Consider the following 13,026-nt stretch of genomic DNA (forward strand, 5'->3'; position numbering starts at 1 on the left):
TTTAAAGGTTAAAACCAGCACCTTAAACCTGATCCTGTACTCCACCGGGAGCCAGTGCAGCTAGTATAGTACCAGATGAATGTGATCTCACAGCAAAGACCCCATAAGGAGTCTCGCCACGGCATTCTGCACCCGCTGGAGTTTCTGGGTCAGTCTCAAGGGCAGCCCCACGTAGAGTGAGTTACAATAATCCAGTCTGGAGGTGACCGTCGCGTGGATCACAGTGGCTAGGTCAGGGCGGGAGAGATAAGGAGCCAACTGCTTAGCTTGGCGGAGATGAAAAAATGCCGCCTTTGTTATAGCTTGGCCAAGCCTTTTTTTCCCCCCTTGCGACTCAAATGTTTTGGGTCCTGAACACCGCAAACTCAGAAGTGAGTGTTCTGGTTTGCAAATGTTCTTTGGAACCCAATCGTCCAACGCAGCTTCCGTGGCTTCCGATTGGCTGCAGGAGCTTCTAATAAGATCCAATAAAGGTGTAGAAAACAACAGTGAGTGACTCACATCCATAATAAATGTCTTCTCAAGCCCTGTCTCTGGATTGTGAGAAGAAAGCAGGTATACATATCTCTGTCGCAGAGTTTGTTTATAACCACCAAGGAGATGCATGTGGTGGCTGCTACTGTTTCTGGAAGTCTCTGGCTCACATGGGTAAGGCTCCTTTAACAGCAACACGACAGAAAAGGTCATATGTTGACATTTGACCTTACGAAAGCTTCTGAGTTGGGCTTCTTTTCTGTTTAGGGCAAAAAAGGGACTTTGCAACCACTGCTGTATCTTGCTCATATCAAGACCCACCATGTGTTGCGTCTGCTTTGCCTTCACCTTGCTTTATCTAGTATTGCCTTACTCCCAGAATGTGGTATCATGACTTGGCAGGATCTGGATTCAGGAACACGTTGCAGGCAATAGAGACCTGTAGCCTGCAACTTGGAATAAACAGTCAGCTTTCCAGGTACATCTTCAGTCAAATGGAGTTGACACAAAGGCACAAGTCTAAACCTCCTGGCAAAGAGGGACATAATATTTTGATGTGAAAAGATTGCCAGCAACACAGCTGCAGTGACTGCTTATCAACACCAAATGTGGGAGAAATTTGATTTTGTATTTCATGCCTCTCACACACTAAACTGATACTTTGCATCCCATAAAATGATGGCATTAGATTAGCACCAAAGCATTATTACAGGTGCTAACATTTTCATTTCCGTCCTCAATATGTTTTTAGTGCGTCAGAATGAGTAAATACAAAGGGATTTGATCACAGCTGCAAATTTCCAGATTCTTAAGTGGTAGATGGAAATACTCATAGCTTTGGGCTTCTGTGAAGCACATTGCTTTCTGTTTCTTTTTTGTTTTTATTTCAGCATTTAACCCTACTTTTTGTTTTTGGGGAAATGGAATATTCTAAAAACTATTCCAAGGCATAGTTGAGATAATAAAAGCCTTTGCCTGCAGGGCTCAGGTTAAATTTTAAAAGAGCAGTATGGGGAAAAATACCTCTGAGTCCCAGTTTTGGGGAATCACAGTGGTGAGATTGCTGTTGTGTGCCGTTCATGCTTTGGGGCATCCCATAGGCATCTGGTTGATTACTATGACAAAAGAATGCTTGGCTACATGAGTTTGATCCATCAGGCATTTCTAAAGTAAAGTCAGTGGTGGACTAATGAGTAGCATGTGGTAAATACTCTGGAAATAAATGCTGCTGCTGCAAAATAGAGTTGGGGATCATCAGGTAACATTAGATTTGCAGATATGGTGAACTCATGGATGACTGCAAGGGAAGTAGGAAAGTCTACAGAAGTGCCACAATCATCAGAGTTCCAGTTTTCATTGACTAAAAAAGAAGGCTACTATTGTTGAACCAGAGATACGAGGCAAAATATGTAAGCACTGTTTTCCTTGTTTTGTAAACTAGCATGATTGCCAGTGAATGAAGTCATAGCAATGAGTGGCATTAAGAAAACAGATCTAGCCAACATGGTATCCTCATATGTTGTTTGACTACAATTCCTATAAGCTGCAGCCAGCATGCCAAATAGTTGAGAATGATGGGAGTTATTGTCCAGCAACATCTGGAGGATACTACGTTGACTACTCCTGGGCTAGAGTCTAGTGAAGAAACTTGTTGGTTGGTTTTTAAGGCTTCTATGATGTAAAAAATGGTTGCTTCTTCATAGAGAGCCATTCATGTATCCAGGATTTTAGTGTATCTGAGTTTGGGGAGTCAACTAAAAAAGAAAAGTTAGCAACAAAGAGGAGTTTGTGATCTTTCTAACTCAGGTTTTATTTAATACCAAAAAAGTGCCCCTTCCCATTTGTCAACATTAAAAAAGAAATCTCAATGCAGCTAAAACCTATCATTGTTTTATCCTTACTGCAAGCCAGGGGAGGGGACGCAGAACACTATGGCTGAGTGTATGCACAATGTAATCCAGTGTTTATATCAATATGCTGAAAAGTATGGGGAGTTATAGTACTTTATAACAACCCTGAAATATAGACCTTTGTTGTTACTCTGACGTGCTGGTGTTGTTGTGTGTGTGTGTGTGTGTGTGTGTGTGTGTGTGTGTGTGAATTAAGGCTTGGTGGGGGTTAGCTGAGCCAGGGAAATAATTGTTGGTTTGAGTGGTCATCAAAAAGTGTCTGGATGCCAGGTCTAGCCATCAGAAGCAACAGATGGAATGTATGGAATACAAGTTCATCAGATGCAGGCCTAGGTCTTCTAGAAATTGTAGGCCTGTTCTCTCATACTAGTTACATTTGTTTGGAGTATTTGCTTTGCTGCTGCCTCTGGGGAAAAAATCCTTTGGATGCCCATGGATGAGCTTAAAGCGAATAAAGAATGGATTGGAAATAAAGGCTTGGCTGTTGAGAAGAGAGTTGAAAAGGAGAGAGAAGCAATAGAGAAGTGATCACGGGTAGGAGGAGGAGTTACGCTAAGACCAGACCGTGTCATTACAGAGGAGGCAGGTTTAGTCGTTGGCTGAGGACTATTCCTGCCTCCGGGTCTGGTCCTGACCGGATGGATACTAGAATCAGCAAGGGATACCCACATGACCTGAAAGTGTTGCTGTGCAATGCCAGGTCAATGATTCATAAGACCACTGCCATCCATGACTCGATCATGGATGGAGGATTTGATCTGGCATGTGTAACAGAGACTTGGTTGGATGAAGCAGATGGGCCTGTCCTTGCCGCTGCTTGCCCACCAGGTTTCTCTTACGCACAGCAACCCAGGTCATGTGGGCGGGGAGGGGGGGTTGCAGTGATTTTTAGGAAGTCATTAGTCTGCACCAGGCATCCTATTGGGAAGACCCAGTTTTCTGAGTGCATGTTCTGGAAGTTGGGCAATAGGGGCAGTACAGGATTCCTATTGGTGTACCGACCTCCCCGCTGCACCAAGGATTCCCTGCCCGAGCTGCTTCAGGTCGTGGCGGATATGCTCCTGGAGACACCTAGCTTGGTTGTCCTGGGGGATTTTAACATCCATGCCGACACGACCTTACAAGGGGCCGCTCGGGACTTCGTGGAAAGCATGGCCTCCATGGGGCTGTCCCTGAATAAGTCTGGCCCAACTCATAGCCACGGACATGCCTTAGACTTGGTGTTTACCTCTACGGATGCTGGTGATCTGACATTAACTAAAAGCGAAACAAAAGAAGTGCCATGGTCAGATCACTTCCTGGTGCAACTGGACTTCTCTGCAACCCTTCCCCTCCGCAGGGAGGTGGGACCGATTCGGATGGTCCGCCCCCGCCACTTAATGGATCCAATTGGCTTCCAGAGAGTGGTAGGGGATGCTTTATCCCAAGTTGATGGCCTTTCAGCTGATTCCCTGGTGGCCCGCTGGAATGCGGAGTTAACCAGGGCTATTGACTGTCTGGCTCCGAAGCGCCCTCTCCGATTGCATGGAGCCCGGACAGCCCCGTGGTTTTCCCCGGAGCTGAGGGTGATGAAACAATCGTTGAGACGGCTAGAGCGCCGGTGGCGGAAAACTCATTCTGAATCAGACCGGACACGGGTTAGAGCTCAACGTCGAGCCTACCAAGTGGCAATGGCGACGGCGAAGAGGGCCTTCTTCACCGCCTCCATTGCATCTGCAGAAAACAGCAGCAGGAGACTTTTTCAGGTGGTTCGCAATCTATCAGAACCACTTGTACCACCGGGGCCTGGTAGGGACCCCAAGATCTCCTGCAATGCTTTTGCAAAGTTTTTTGCAGATAAAATCGCTCAGATTCAGAAGGAGGTAGACTCCACCGTGGGAGCAGGGCCAGGGCGGGAGAGTGCTAGAGTTCTGTCTGGTCCTGTTACATGGGATCAATTCCAATCTGTTACCTCCGAGGATGTGGACAGGCTGCTTGGACGAGTGAAACCGACCACCTGTCTCTTTGATCCTTGCCCATCCTGGCTGATAAAAGCGAGCCGGGAAGGGCTGGGCGATGGGATCTGCGGGGTGGTGAATGCTTCCCTCTGTGAGGGAGCCTTCCCAGACCCGCTGAAAGAGGCGGTCATTAAACCGCTTCTTAAAAAAACATCTTTAGACCCGGCCAATTTGGCCAACTATCGCCCAGTCTCAAATCTGCCATTCTTGGGCAAGGTGATTGAGCGGGTGGTTGCTGAACAACTCCAAGCACGCCTGGAGGAAACGGACCATTTGGATCCCTTCCAATCGGGATTCAGGCCTCACCATGGGACTGAAACTGCCTTGGTTGCGCTGGTTGATGATCTCCGGCGGGCTAGGGACAAAGGTGAGAGCTGTTTCCTAGTTCTGCTGGATCTCTCAGCGGCCTTTGACACCATCGACCATAACATCCTTCTGGACCGTCTAGAGGGGCTGGGAGCTGGGGGCACTGTTATACAGTGGTTCCGCTCCTTCCTCCTGGGCCGTGTCCAGAAGGTGGTGGTGGGGGTGAGTGTTCAGACCCCTGGGCTCTCACTTGTGGGGTGCCTCAGGGTTCTGTCCTCTCCCCCATGCTTTTTAATATCTATATGAAGCCGCTGGGAGAGATCATCAGGGGGTTTGGACTGGGTGTTCATCAGTATGCAGATGACACCCAGCTCTACCTCTCCTTTAAATCAGAACCAGTGAAGGCGGTGAAGGTCCTGTGTGAGTGCCTGGAGGCGGTTGGAGGTTGGATGGTGGCTAACAGATTGAGGTTGAATCCTGACAAGACAGAAGTACTGTTTTTGGGGGACAGGAGGCGGGCAGGTGTGGAGGATTCCCTGGTCCTGAATGGGGTAACTGTGCCCCTGAAGGACCAGGTGCGCAGCCTGGGAGTCATTTTGGACTCACAGCTGTCCATGGAGGCGCAGATTAACTCTGTGTCCAGGGCAGCTGTCTACCAGCTCCACCTGGTAGGCTAAGACCCTACCTCCCCGCGGACTGTCTCGCCAGAGTGGTGCATGCTCTAGTTATCTCACGCTTGGACTACTGCAATGCGCTCTACGTGGGGCTACCTTTGAAGGTGACCCGGGAACTGCAATTAATCCAGAATGCGGCAGCTAGACTGGTGACTGAGAGTGGCCGCCGGGACCACATAACACCGGTTCTGAGAGATCTGCATTGGCTCCCAGTACGTTTCCGAGCACGATTCAAAGTGTTGGTGCTGACCTTTAAAGCCCTAAATGGCCTCGGTCCTGTATACCTGAAGGAGCGTCTCCACCCCCATCGTTCAGCCCGGACACTGAGATCCAGCGCCGAGGGCCTTCTGGCGGTTCCCTCATTGCGAGAAGTGAGGCTACAGGGAACCAGACAGAGGGCCTTCTCGGTAGTGGCGCCCGCCCTGTGGAACGCCCTCCCATCAGATGTCAAAGAGATAAAGAATTACCTGATGTTCAGAAGACATCTTAAGGCAGCCCTGTTCAGGGATGTTTTTAATATGTAATGCTGTATTGTTTTTAATACTGATTGGGAGCCGCCCAGAGTGGCTGGGGAAACTCAGCCAGATGGGCGGGGTATAAATAATAAATTATTATTATTATTATAAGGAAAGGTTGTTTCTAGTAGGAAGGTAGAAATGGAAGGTGGATATGAAGAGGACAATATCTAACAGAAAGTGAGAGAGTACAAAAAATTGTGATTGTAACAAAGTTATGAATGTGTAAGCAGCAGACAATGCATCTTGAAAATAAAAAGAATTTGGCAACTGGAGTCAAACATAAGGCTAAGATTGTGATGGCGAAGATAAGGGCAACATTAACAGAATAGAGATTCATCCAGTTAAATTTATATTGGGTGTGGTGGTCATGGCACTCTCCTGCAGCATGTGAAGTAGCAGTTCTATAGGCACAGCAAGTCAGATGACCATTTAATTGGGGCAAGCAGCACCTGTCCCTATGCGAGCGGCATAGTAGTAAAGCACACTGTAGCTCCCATTTTGTAATAAGTGGCTAGCGCTGCCTTCAAATTCAGTGCCTTTTCTTTATCCATACTGTTGCGTCTAATGTGAAACAGGCCACAACTGTGTGTGTGTTTGGCCCACCCAATGTGCAATAACTGCAATTGACCCCACAGGATTGTACAGGATGTTATATCAGATGGACCAGCATAAATTTTCCTCTGCCCTGTTCCAAATACATACATATAACAACCCAGGATGGAACCATGTAGATGAAGAGCTATGCAGATAGATAATGCTTGGTTTAGCCTCCACCCTGGGGTTATCTCTATGTTATGTCTTCACTTTCTCCCATATAAGTGAATGGTTGCCAGTTACCCTTCTTGCAAGGCAGAGAAGTAAAATACTGCAATTGTAGAGTGTTGGGGTGTAAGCAAATCTGCCCTTCCATCCTTAACACTGAATGGCCGAGCCCTCATTGTGAGGGAGTAGAGAGTTCTTACTCTACAAGTATGCTTTCATTATAGTAATGCATTTTTCTCATAATATGTATGTATGGTCAGAGGCGTACCTAGGCTCCCTTGCACCCTTGGCAAGGAGAGTGGGCAAACTCCTACCACTCTGAGCCAGAGTGGAGAGGTATGATTTCTGCGCTTCCTTGGACCTGCACCTTTGGCAGGGGCCAATCTGGCCATCCCCTAGGTACATCCTCATGTATGGTGTGCGTATGTGTGTAGTGGGGGAAGAGATTCTTGTTTTCTTGCTCAAAAAGGCTGTCCTTGAAGGTCTGCTGTTGCTTCCTCTCTTTATTAGATAGCAACTTTGTGTCTAAAACTAATACAGTTTTAATAGAAGGTACAACCAAATTCCTTTGCTACAAAGTTGCATATTAGTAATAAAGAATATTTTTAAAAATAATTTGTATCATGGTTGGTCCTCTAATTTAGATCTCCCCTTATTTTTTCAGATACTTAAAGCTTCAAAAAGACTGTCCCTACAGCAGGAGGACCAGCCTAAACCATTCTCTACACAATGGGAACAGATGTTTGTTATAGACTTTATGCCGTAATTAACTAAGCAGTTGAGAAACTTGTGGTGGAGGGAGAAACACTAAAGGTGTTTCACAAGTGATGCTAGGAGACTTTCCCATTTAAGTTGCATCTCATGTAGATGTTGTTAATATGGTATTAGCCAGAAATAGAACACGATTTTTAAACTGAATATATATTCTGGTCAATGCAGACTTTTCATTCAATTTGTAGATGCAAAAAAACTATTTACGCATCACTTGTGAAACTCTCTGAAAATGTGTAGCACTCAGTTCACATTTTAGTATACCATTAGCATATATTTAGAACCCCAATATACATTTTTAACATTTTGTAGCTTTTAATATACATGTTTTTATTTTCTCCCTTACTAGTGACCAAGAGGTTGTAGTATCTGAATTTTACATGTGTCGTTCACATAACTGTAATATGCTATTTATAATGTAGCAACAAATGATTTAAGATTTTAATATATATATATCTGTGGATACATTAAAATTCGGAAGCAATCTTAGTTAGCAAAGTTTTAAAATGTGATCAAATAGCATTGTGATATATTTACATTCTTTTATGGCAAACACTACTAAAATAGAGCTGTGAAATTTTGGCTTGGACCTATACTTGTTGGTTAGTAATTATTCTAGCTGAGCTCAGCTCACTTTAATCTATGTTCAGGTGTAGCAAACACCTTAATGATGGACATATCTACAGAATTACTTAACTAATTACACTACACACAAACGTTATTGTTGTAACCACCACTTCTGATGAACACTGAAGAATTCCATAGCAATCTTGTTTTTTTTCAGAGCTTACATTGAAAATCCACTTGGGCTTAATTGTTTTTTGATTTTATTTTTCATTTGCCCTTAGACCTGCCATTGTAATGCACTGTTTGTCAGCAGTTATATAGGCATAAGTACCTAAACTGTATTCCCACAACTGCTTAATCAACAGTAGCCCCTCTGAAATAAATGGGATTATTCTGAGGCAAGGGTTGTAGTTATCTGATGAGTCTATCTAATGAGTCAGAATATGATTGATTTCAACAAATATTCTTTACCAAAAATTGCTTATTATAAATATAAATCAGTATTTATTAATAAAATCCTTATTTTGCTCATAAATGAAGGTAAACTTAAAAAAAAAAGTTAGGGCTATAGATAACTATTGCATGGTGCTGTTCCATTACAATAGATTCACATTACTTTAATTATTTTATCCTTTTTTGGCTCAGGAATAGTTCTCATTTTAATGCTGTTGCTCTGAGAAAGATAATCTCAGTTTAATCTGATATATCAGTTGGAAACACTAAGTAGCATTGAAGTCAATGGGTATTCACTAGGATTGTTGTGGAATCTTTGACTTGTGAACTGTAGCCAGCACTTGGAGATAATTAGATTTAATTTTTTTTAATGTAGAAACATGAGTAAGGAGAAATGTGATGCATTTTTCTTGGGTTGGAATCCAATATATTGAGAGGTCTACATAGTTTATATGTAGCATATATCCTAGATTTCTGTGAGCATATTCCCTTCCCACATGGGTAATGCATCTGTGCATGAATGATTCCCATAAAATATAACAGAGCCTTGTTCTCACCACCACAAGCTGTGCACCCACAGGCATTACACTAGGCCAGTTCAGGGAATGGGAGACTGTACAGGAAGGATCATGCCATTCATACTTTTCAGGAAGCAATAGTCCTCTAGTTCTGTTAATACCAATTGAGGCAAAGTATTGTTTTATCATTGATGTGTTTGCCACCCTTGACTCCTTGGGGAGGAAGGGTGGTATATAAATTTAAGGAATAAATAAAATGAAAGAATTGCATATTTCTAAGTGGAAGAGCAATAATTTTTTATAAAGCCATATTTTTAAGGACATGCGAGAAAAATAGGATTGTGTTTTTGTACAATAGCGACAATATATTTTTAGGCTGCTGGAGTGAGAAAATTATTATGCTGTGATCAAGTTCTTAAAATGCTTATAATTACATAATTTTCATGTTTACACAAGTGTGCCATGGGGGCAAGGTAACGGGGACTTTTAAAAGATGAACTTTTTCTTCTGTGTAATGATAGGTTGCAATAAAGTACAAAAGAACCTTTTCACTGGTGCAGTCATTATTTTCCAAATCGCTGACAAAACATCTCTCTTCAATAACACTTTTGTGTCTTCTTTATACCATTTGAAATCACTAGTTATTTTATTATGCAGAACTGGTGGTTAAAACCAGCTTAATGTGAATTCATGTATGTCCTATATCTGCATATAAACTCCTACAGTTTATATGCTTGCAATCTTTTTTTATTCTGAAGTGTTCACCAGTTTTATCATAACCTCTTACCTTTCACTATGAAACAGAGGCGGGCTAGTATCCTCCTTAGTGTGTAGGTTCACAGTGTATGTGCTAAGGCAATATCTGGAGCTGATGGTGGATTTTGTTTCAATACAGCAGCTTGTACCAGTAACTGTCCCTAGATGTTCCTAAATGCTTTAGTGATTGGGAGGCTTATACAGTGGTACCTTGGGTTACATGCACTTCAGGTTACATACGTTTCAGGTTACAGACTCTGCTAACCCAGAAATAGTATCTCAGGTTAAGAACTTTGCTTCAGGATAAGAACAGAAATTGCGCTCTGGCAGCATGGCGGCAGCGGGAGGCCCCATTAGCTAAAGTGGTGCTTCAGGTTAAGAACAGTTTCAGGTTAAGAACGGCCCTCTGGAACGAATTAAGTACTTAACCCGAGATACCACTGTAGTGAGCCAGGAGGAGAGGAGAACTAGAGTTGATTCATGAGCCATCATGAAGTCTTTTAAGGCACCATGGTGCTGGTTATATTACTTCCACCATATCCCTGTGTTATACTATGGATAGAATTGAGACAGATAATTTAACATAACCAGAGGAACTTACTTCACATGAGCAACACAGAGTCTTTTGGCATCTTAAAGACTAAAATCTATATTATGACATAATAAATATGTTAGTTTTTAAGGTACCACAAGGCTCTCTGTTTTTACTGCAGCAGATGCATGTGACTAACCTCCTGAATTTGCTTCACAGGATGTTAGATGTTACAATGGAACTGAAAAGTGGTTAGCACCAAAACGCAAAGCAAAAAAGAGGCAAAATCTCGAAATGTATGGGGGTGGGGTGGGGGTGGGGGATGGGACTAAGATTCGTTTGTCACACATGCCATATAATGTGAATTAATTAATAGGCTAAAGGTAGTTGGGAAATAACACATTACATAATTGTCTTGAACATAAAAAGGCTATTGAGTCCTGACAGGGGCAGTACAGATGTACTGTAAGATACAGTGGTGCCCCGCAAGACGAACGCCTCGCAAGACGGAAAACCCGCTAGACGAAAATGTCTTGCGAGTTCCTGCGGGTTTCCCCCCCTTTCCCCCCCTTTTCCTAAGCCGCTTATCAGCTGATCCGCTGATAAGCCGCTTAACAGCTGATCGCTAAAAGCTGCTAAACTGCTAATAGCGCTAATCTGCTAAGCTGTCAATGGGCTTGCTTCGCAAGACGAAAAAAACGCTAGACGAAGAGCCTCACGGAACGGATTAATTTCGTCTTGCGAGGCACCACTTATACATCTGACCTTAATTTTACATATATATTTTAAAAACTCTAAATAACAACTTTTAGGACCACTTGCTCAGGATTTGAACTGCAATGGATACGGTGCTGGAGTTTAATCCTCACTATGGTTCTGAAGAAAATCACTCCATAGAAGCTATTATTAGCATCAGGAAGGGAGTTCCCACTCAAATCACATATGATAGCTCAAATCACATATGTTAGCTCAAATCACATATTATATGCTCAAATCACATATGATAGCTCAGATCATGGCAGTTCATACAGTTGGAGACTGCACATGAACTTGACCAAGTATTGAGCACATCAATTGCCCAACATCCTACCAGAAGCAATCACATTGTGGTGGAGGGGACTGGCACCTATCAGTCTTACCCTTCCATGTTGGGAGCACAACTTCCATCTTGGACCATTGGCCATACAGTTAATTGTAGTTCAAGACACCTAGGAAGGTATAAGGCTGGAGAAGGTTGGCATGCATAAACCAGGTGCAAGGCATAGTGTAAAGGGAGCTGAAATGTTTGGTAAACTGAATTAAACCACCACCACACTGTTGTCTATATATAGAAGTCTGAAACCTCTATACATAAACTACCAGTATATTCAAGAGAGAAGATGCAGGAAGATGAAAAATGCAATTGGTTTATTAAGTTAAGAGTCTATGCAGGCAAAAACTTCCATTCATTTGAATGAAGTGAATTGAGAATGCAATAGGTATGAACTTTAGTCCTTACCTTTTCCAGCACAGCCAAAACAATTATTCTTTACTCTCTGCACATAATAACTATATAATATTATATTTGGACATTGATAGATTTAAAAACCTGACAATATTGCAAAATGAAGATACAGTATACCCATTATTTTGTGGGTATTATTCCAGTTGTATGCATTTTAAAAATAGCACTGTGGTAATGATACAAAATGTTTTTCTTTTCTTTTTTACATATTCCAGGACAAAGTGAAAAAGAAACTCAGCAAAAAGAAAAAGGTAAGATAATGTGAATGCTTAGTTTTTGCATTGGTGCATGGAATAGAGAAAATGTTCAATTATTCTATTGCTCAAGTTTTGGGAGTTTGTATTGGAGACTGCTTGGAGACCTTTGAGTAGCAAGTGACATAATCACCATCTTCCTTAAGTTAGGACCCAAAGCATTGTGTTTAATTCAAATCAGCAGCCACTAGGCCCTTGACCACCTTCGAAAACCTTCTCCTGACGGCTGATGGACACAGCAAAGGGGTGGTATCCACAATATACAAAATACTACTCCAAAATCCCACAAACCCCCTTGACGCATTCAAATAACAATGGGAGGATGACATAGGCTATGAAATTAACCCCATTCATTGGACTAGAATGTGGTCTAAACCTCCCTTTAAGTCCATATCAGCCCAAAGAAGGTTTCACCCTGAAACTCACCTACAGGTGGTACTTAACACCATGGAAACTGGTGCTGATACACCCAGGAACCTCACCAAGATGTTGGAGAGGCTGCACCTCCACAGGCACATGACTCCACATGTGGTGGGAATGCCCTAAAATCCAACCCTTCTGGACAGCAGTCCTACAAAAGATATGCAAAATAACTAAACACGTATTAGAAGTCACCCCATAACTGGCCCTACTGAACACCTTCCAACATCATAATGACCACTCACATTATACAGAGGTGTCCTTGCTACATTTTGTGTCCCTATTATACAGCACTAGCAGAAGAAGGGGTTTTTCCTTGGATAGTTCAGGAACATGATCCCATATGGTGGATTGCTGACACAGTATCCTGAAGCATACGGGTGTTCTTGGAAAGAGTCCATGAAAGCATGCCTTCCAAGTCTTGGAAAATAAGATCAAATGATTCTAATGGCCTGTTCTGCACATTTGTTCCTTATGCTGATCATTTGTCATATTGTGGTAATAACCATAAGCCTATGATGTTCATATATTTAGCCAAATCCTTTAAAACAGGGATAAGGAACCCATTGTGCTCCAGATGTTGTTGGACTGCAACTCCTATCATTCCTGA

The 13,026-nt window shown here is 42.9% G+C and overlaps 1 protein-coding gene across 5 annotated transcripts in view; it reads left to right on the forward strand.

Annotated features, from left to right (window-relative positions):
* Window positions 1-13,026, forward strand: part of ASPH (aspartate beta-hydroxylase) — a 101,431-nt gene that overhangs the window by 53,757 nt on the left and 34,648 nt on the right. For 4 of the 5 annotated variants that reach the window (XM_081874203.1, XM_081874200.1, XM_081874204.1 and 1 more), the window contains one exon: window positions 11,958-11,993. In XM_081874203.1, coding sequence (XP_081730329.1) covers window positions 11,958-11,993 — 36 coding nt within the window. Of the gene's footprint in view, window positions 1-7,305; window positions 9,499-11,957; window positions 11,994-13,026 lie in introns of those variants that run through there. The other variant, XM_081874205.1, reaches the window with a different exon arrangement.

Source organism: Podarcis erhardii (assembly GCF_964252035.2).
Source record: "Podarcis erhardii genome assembly, chromosome: 8".
Classification (NCBI taxonomy): domain Eukaryota; kingdom Metazoa; phylum Chordata; class Lepidosauria; order Squamata; family Lacertidae; genus Podarcis; species Podarcis erhardii.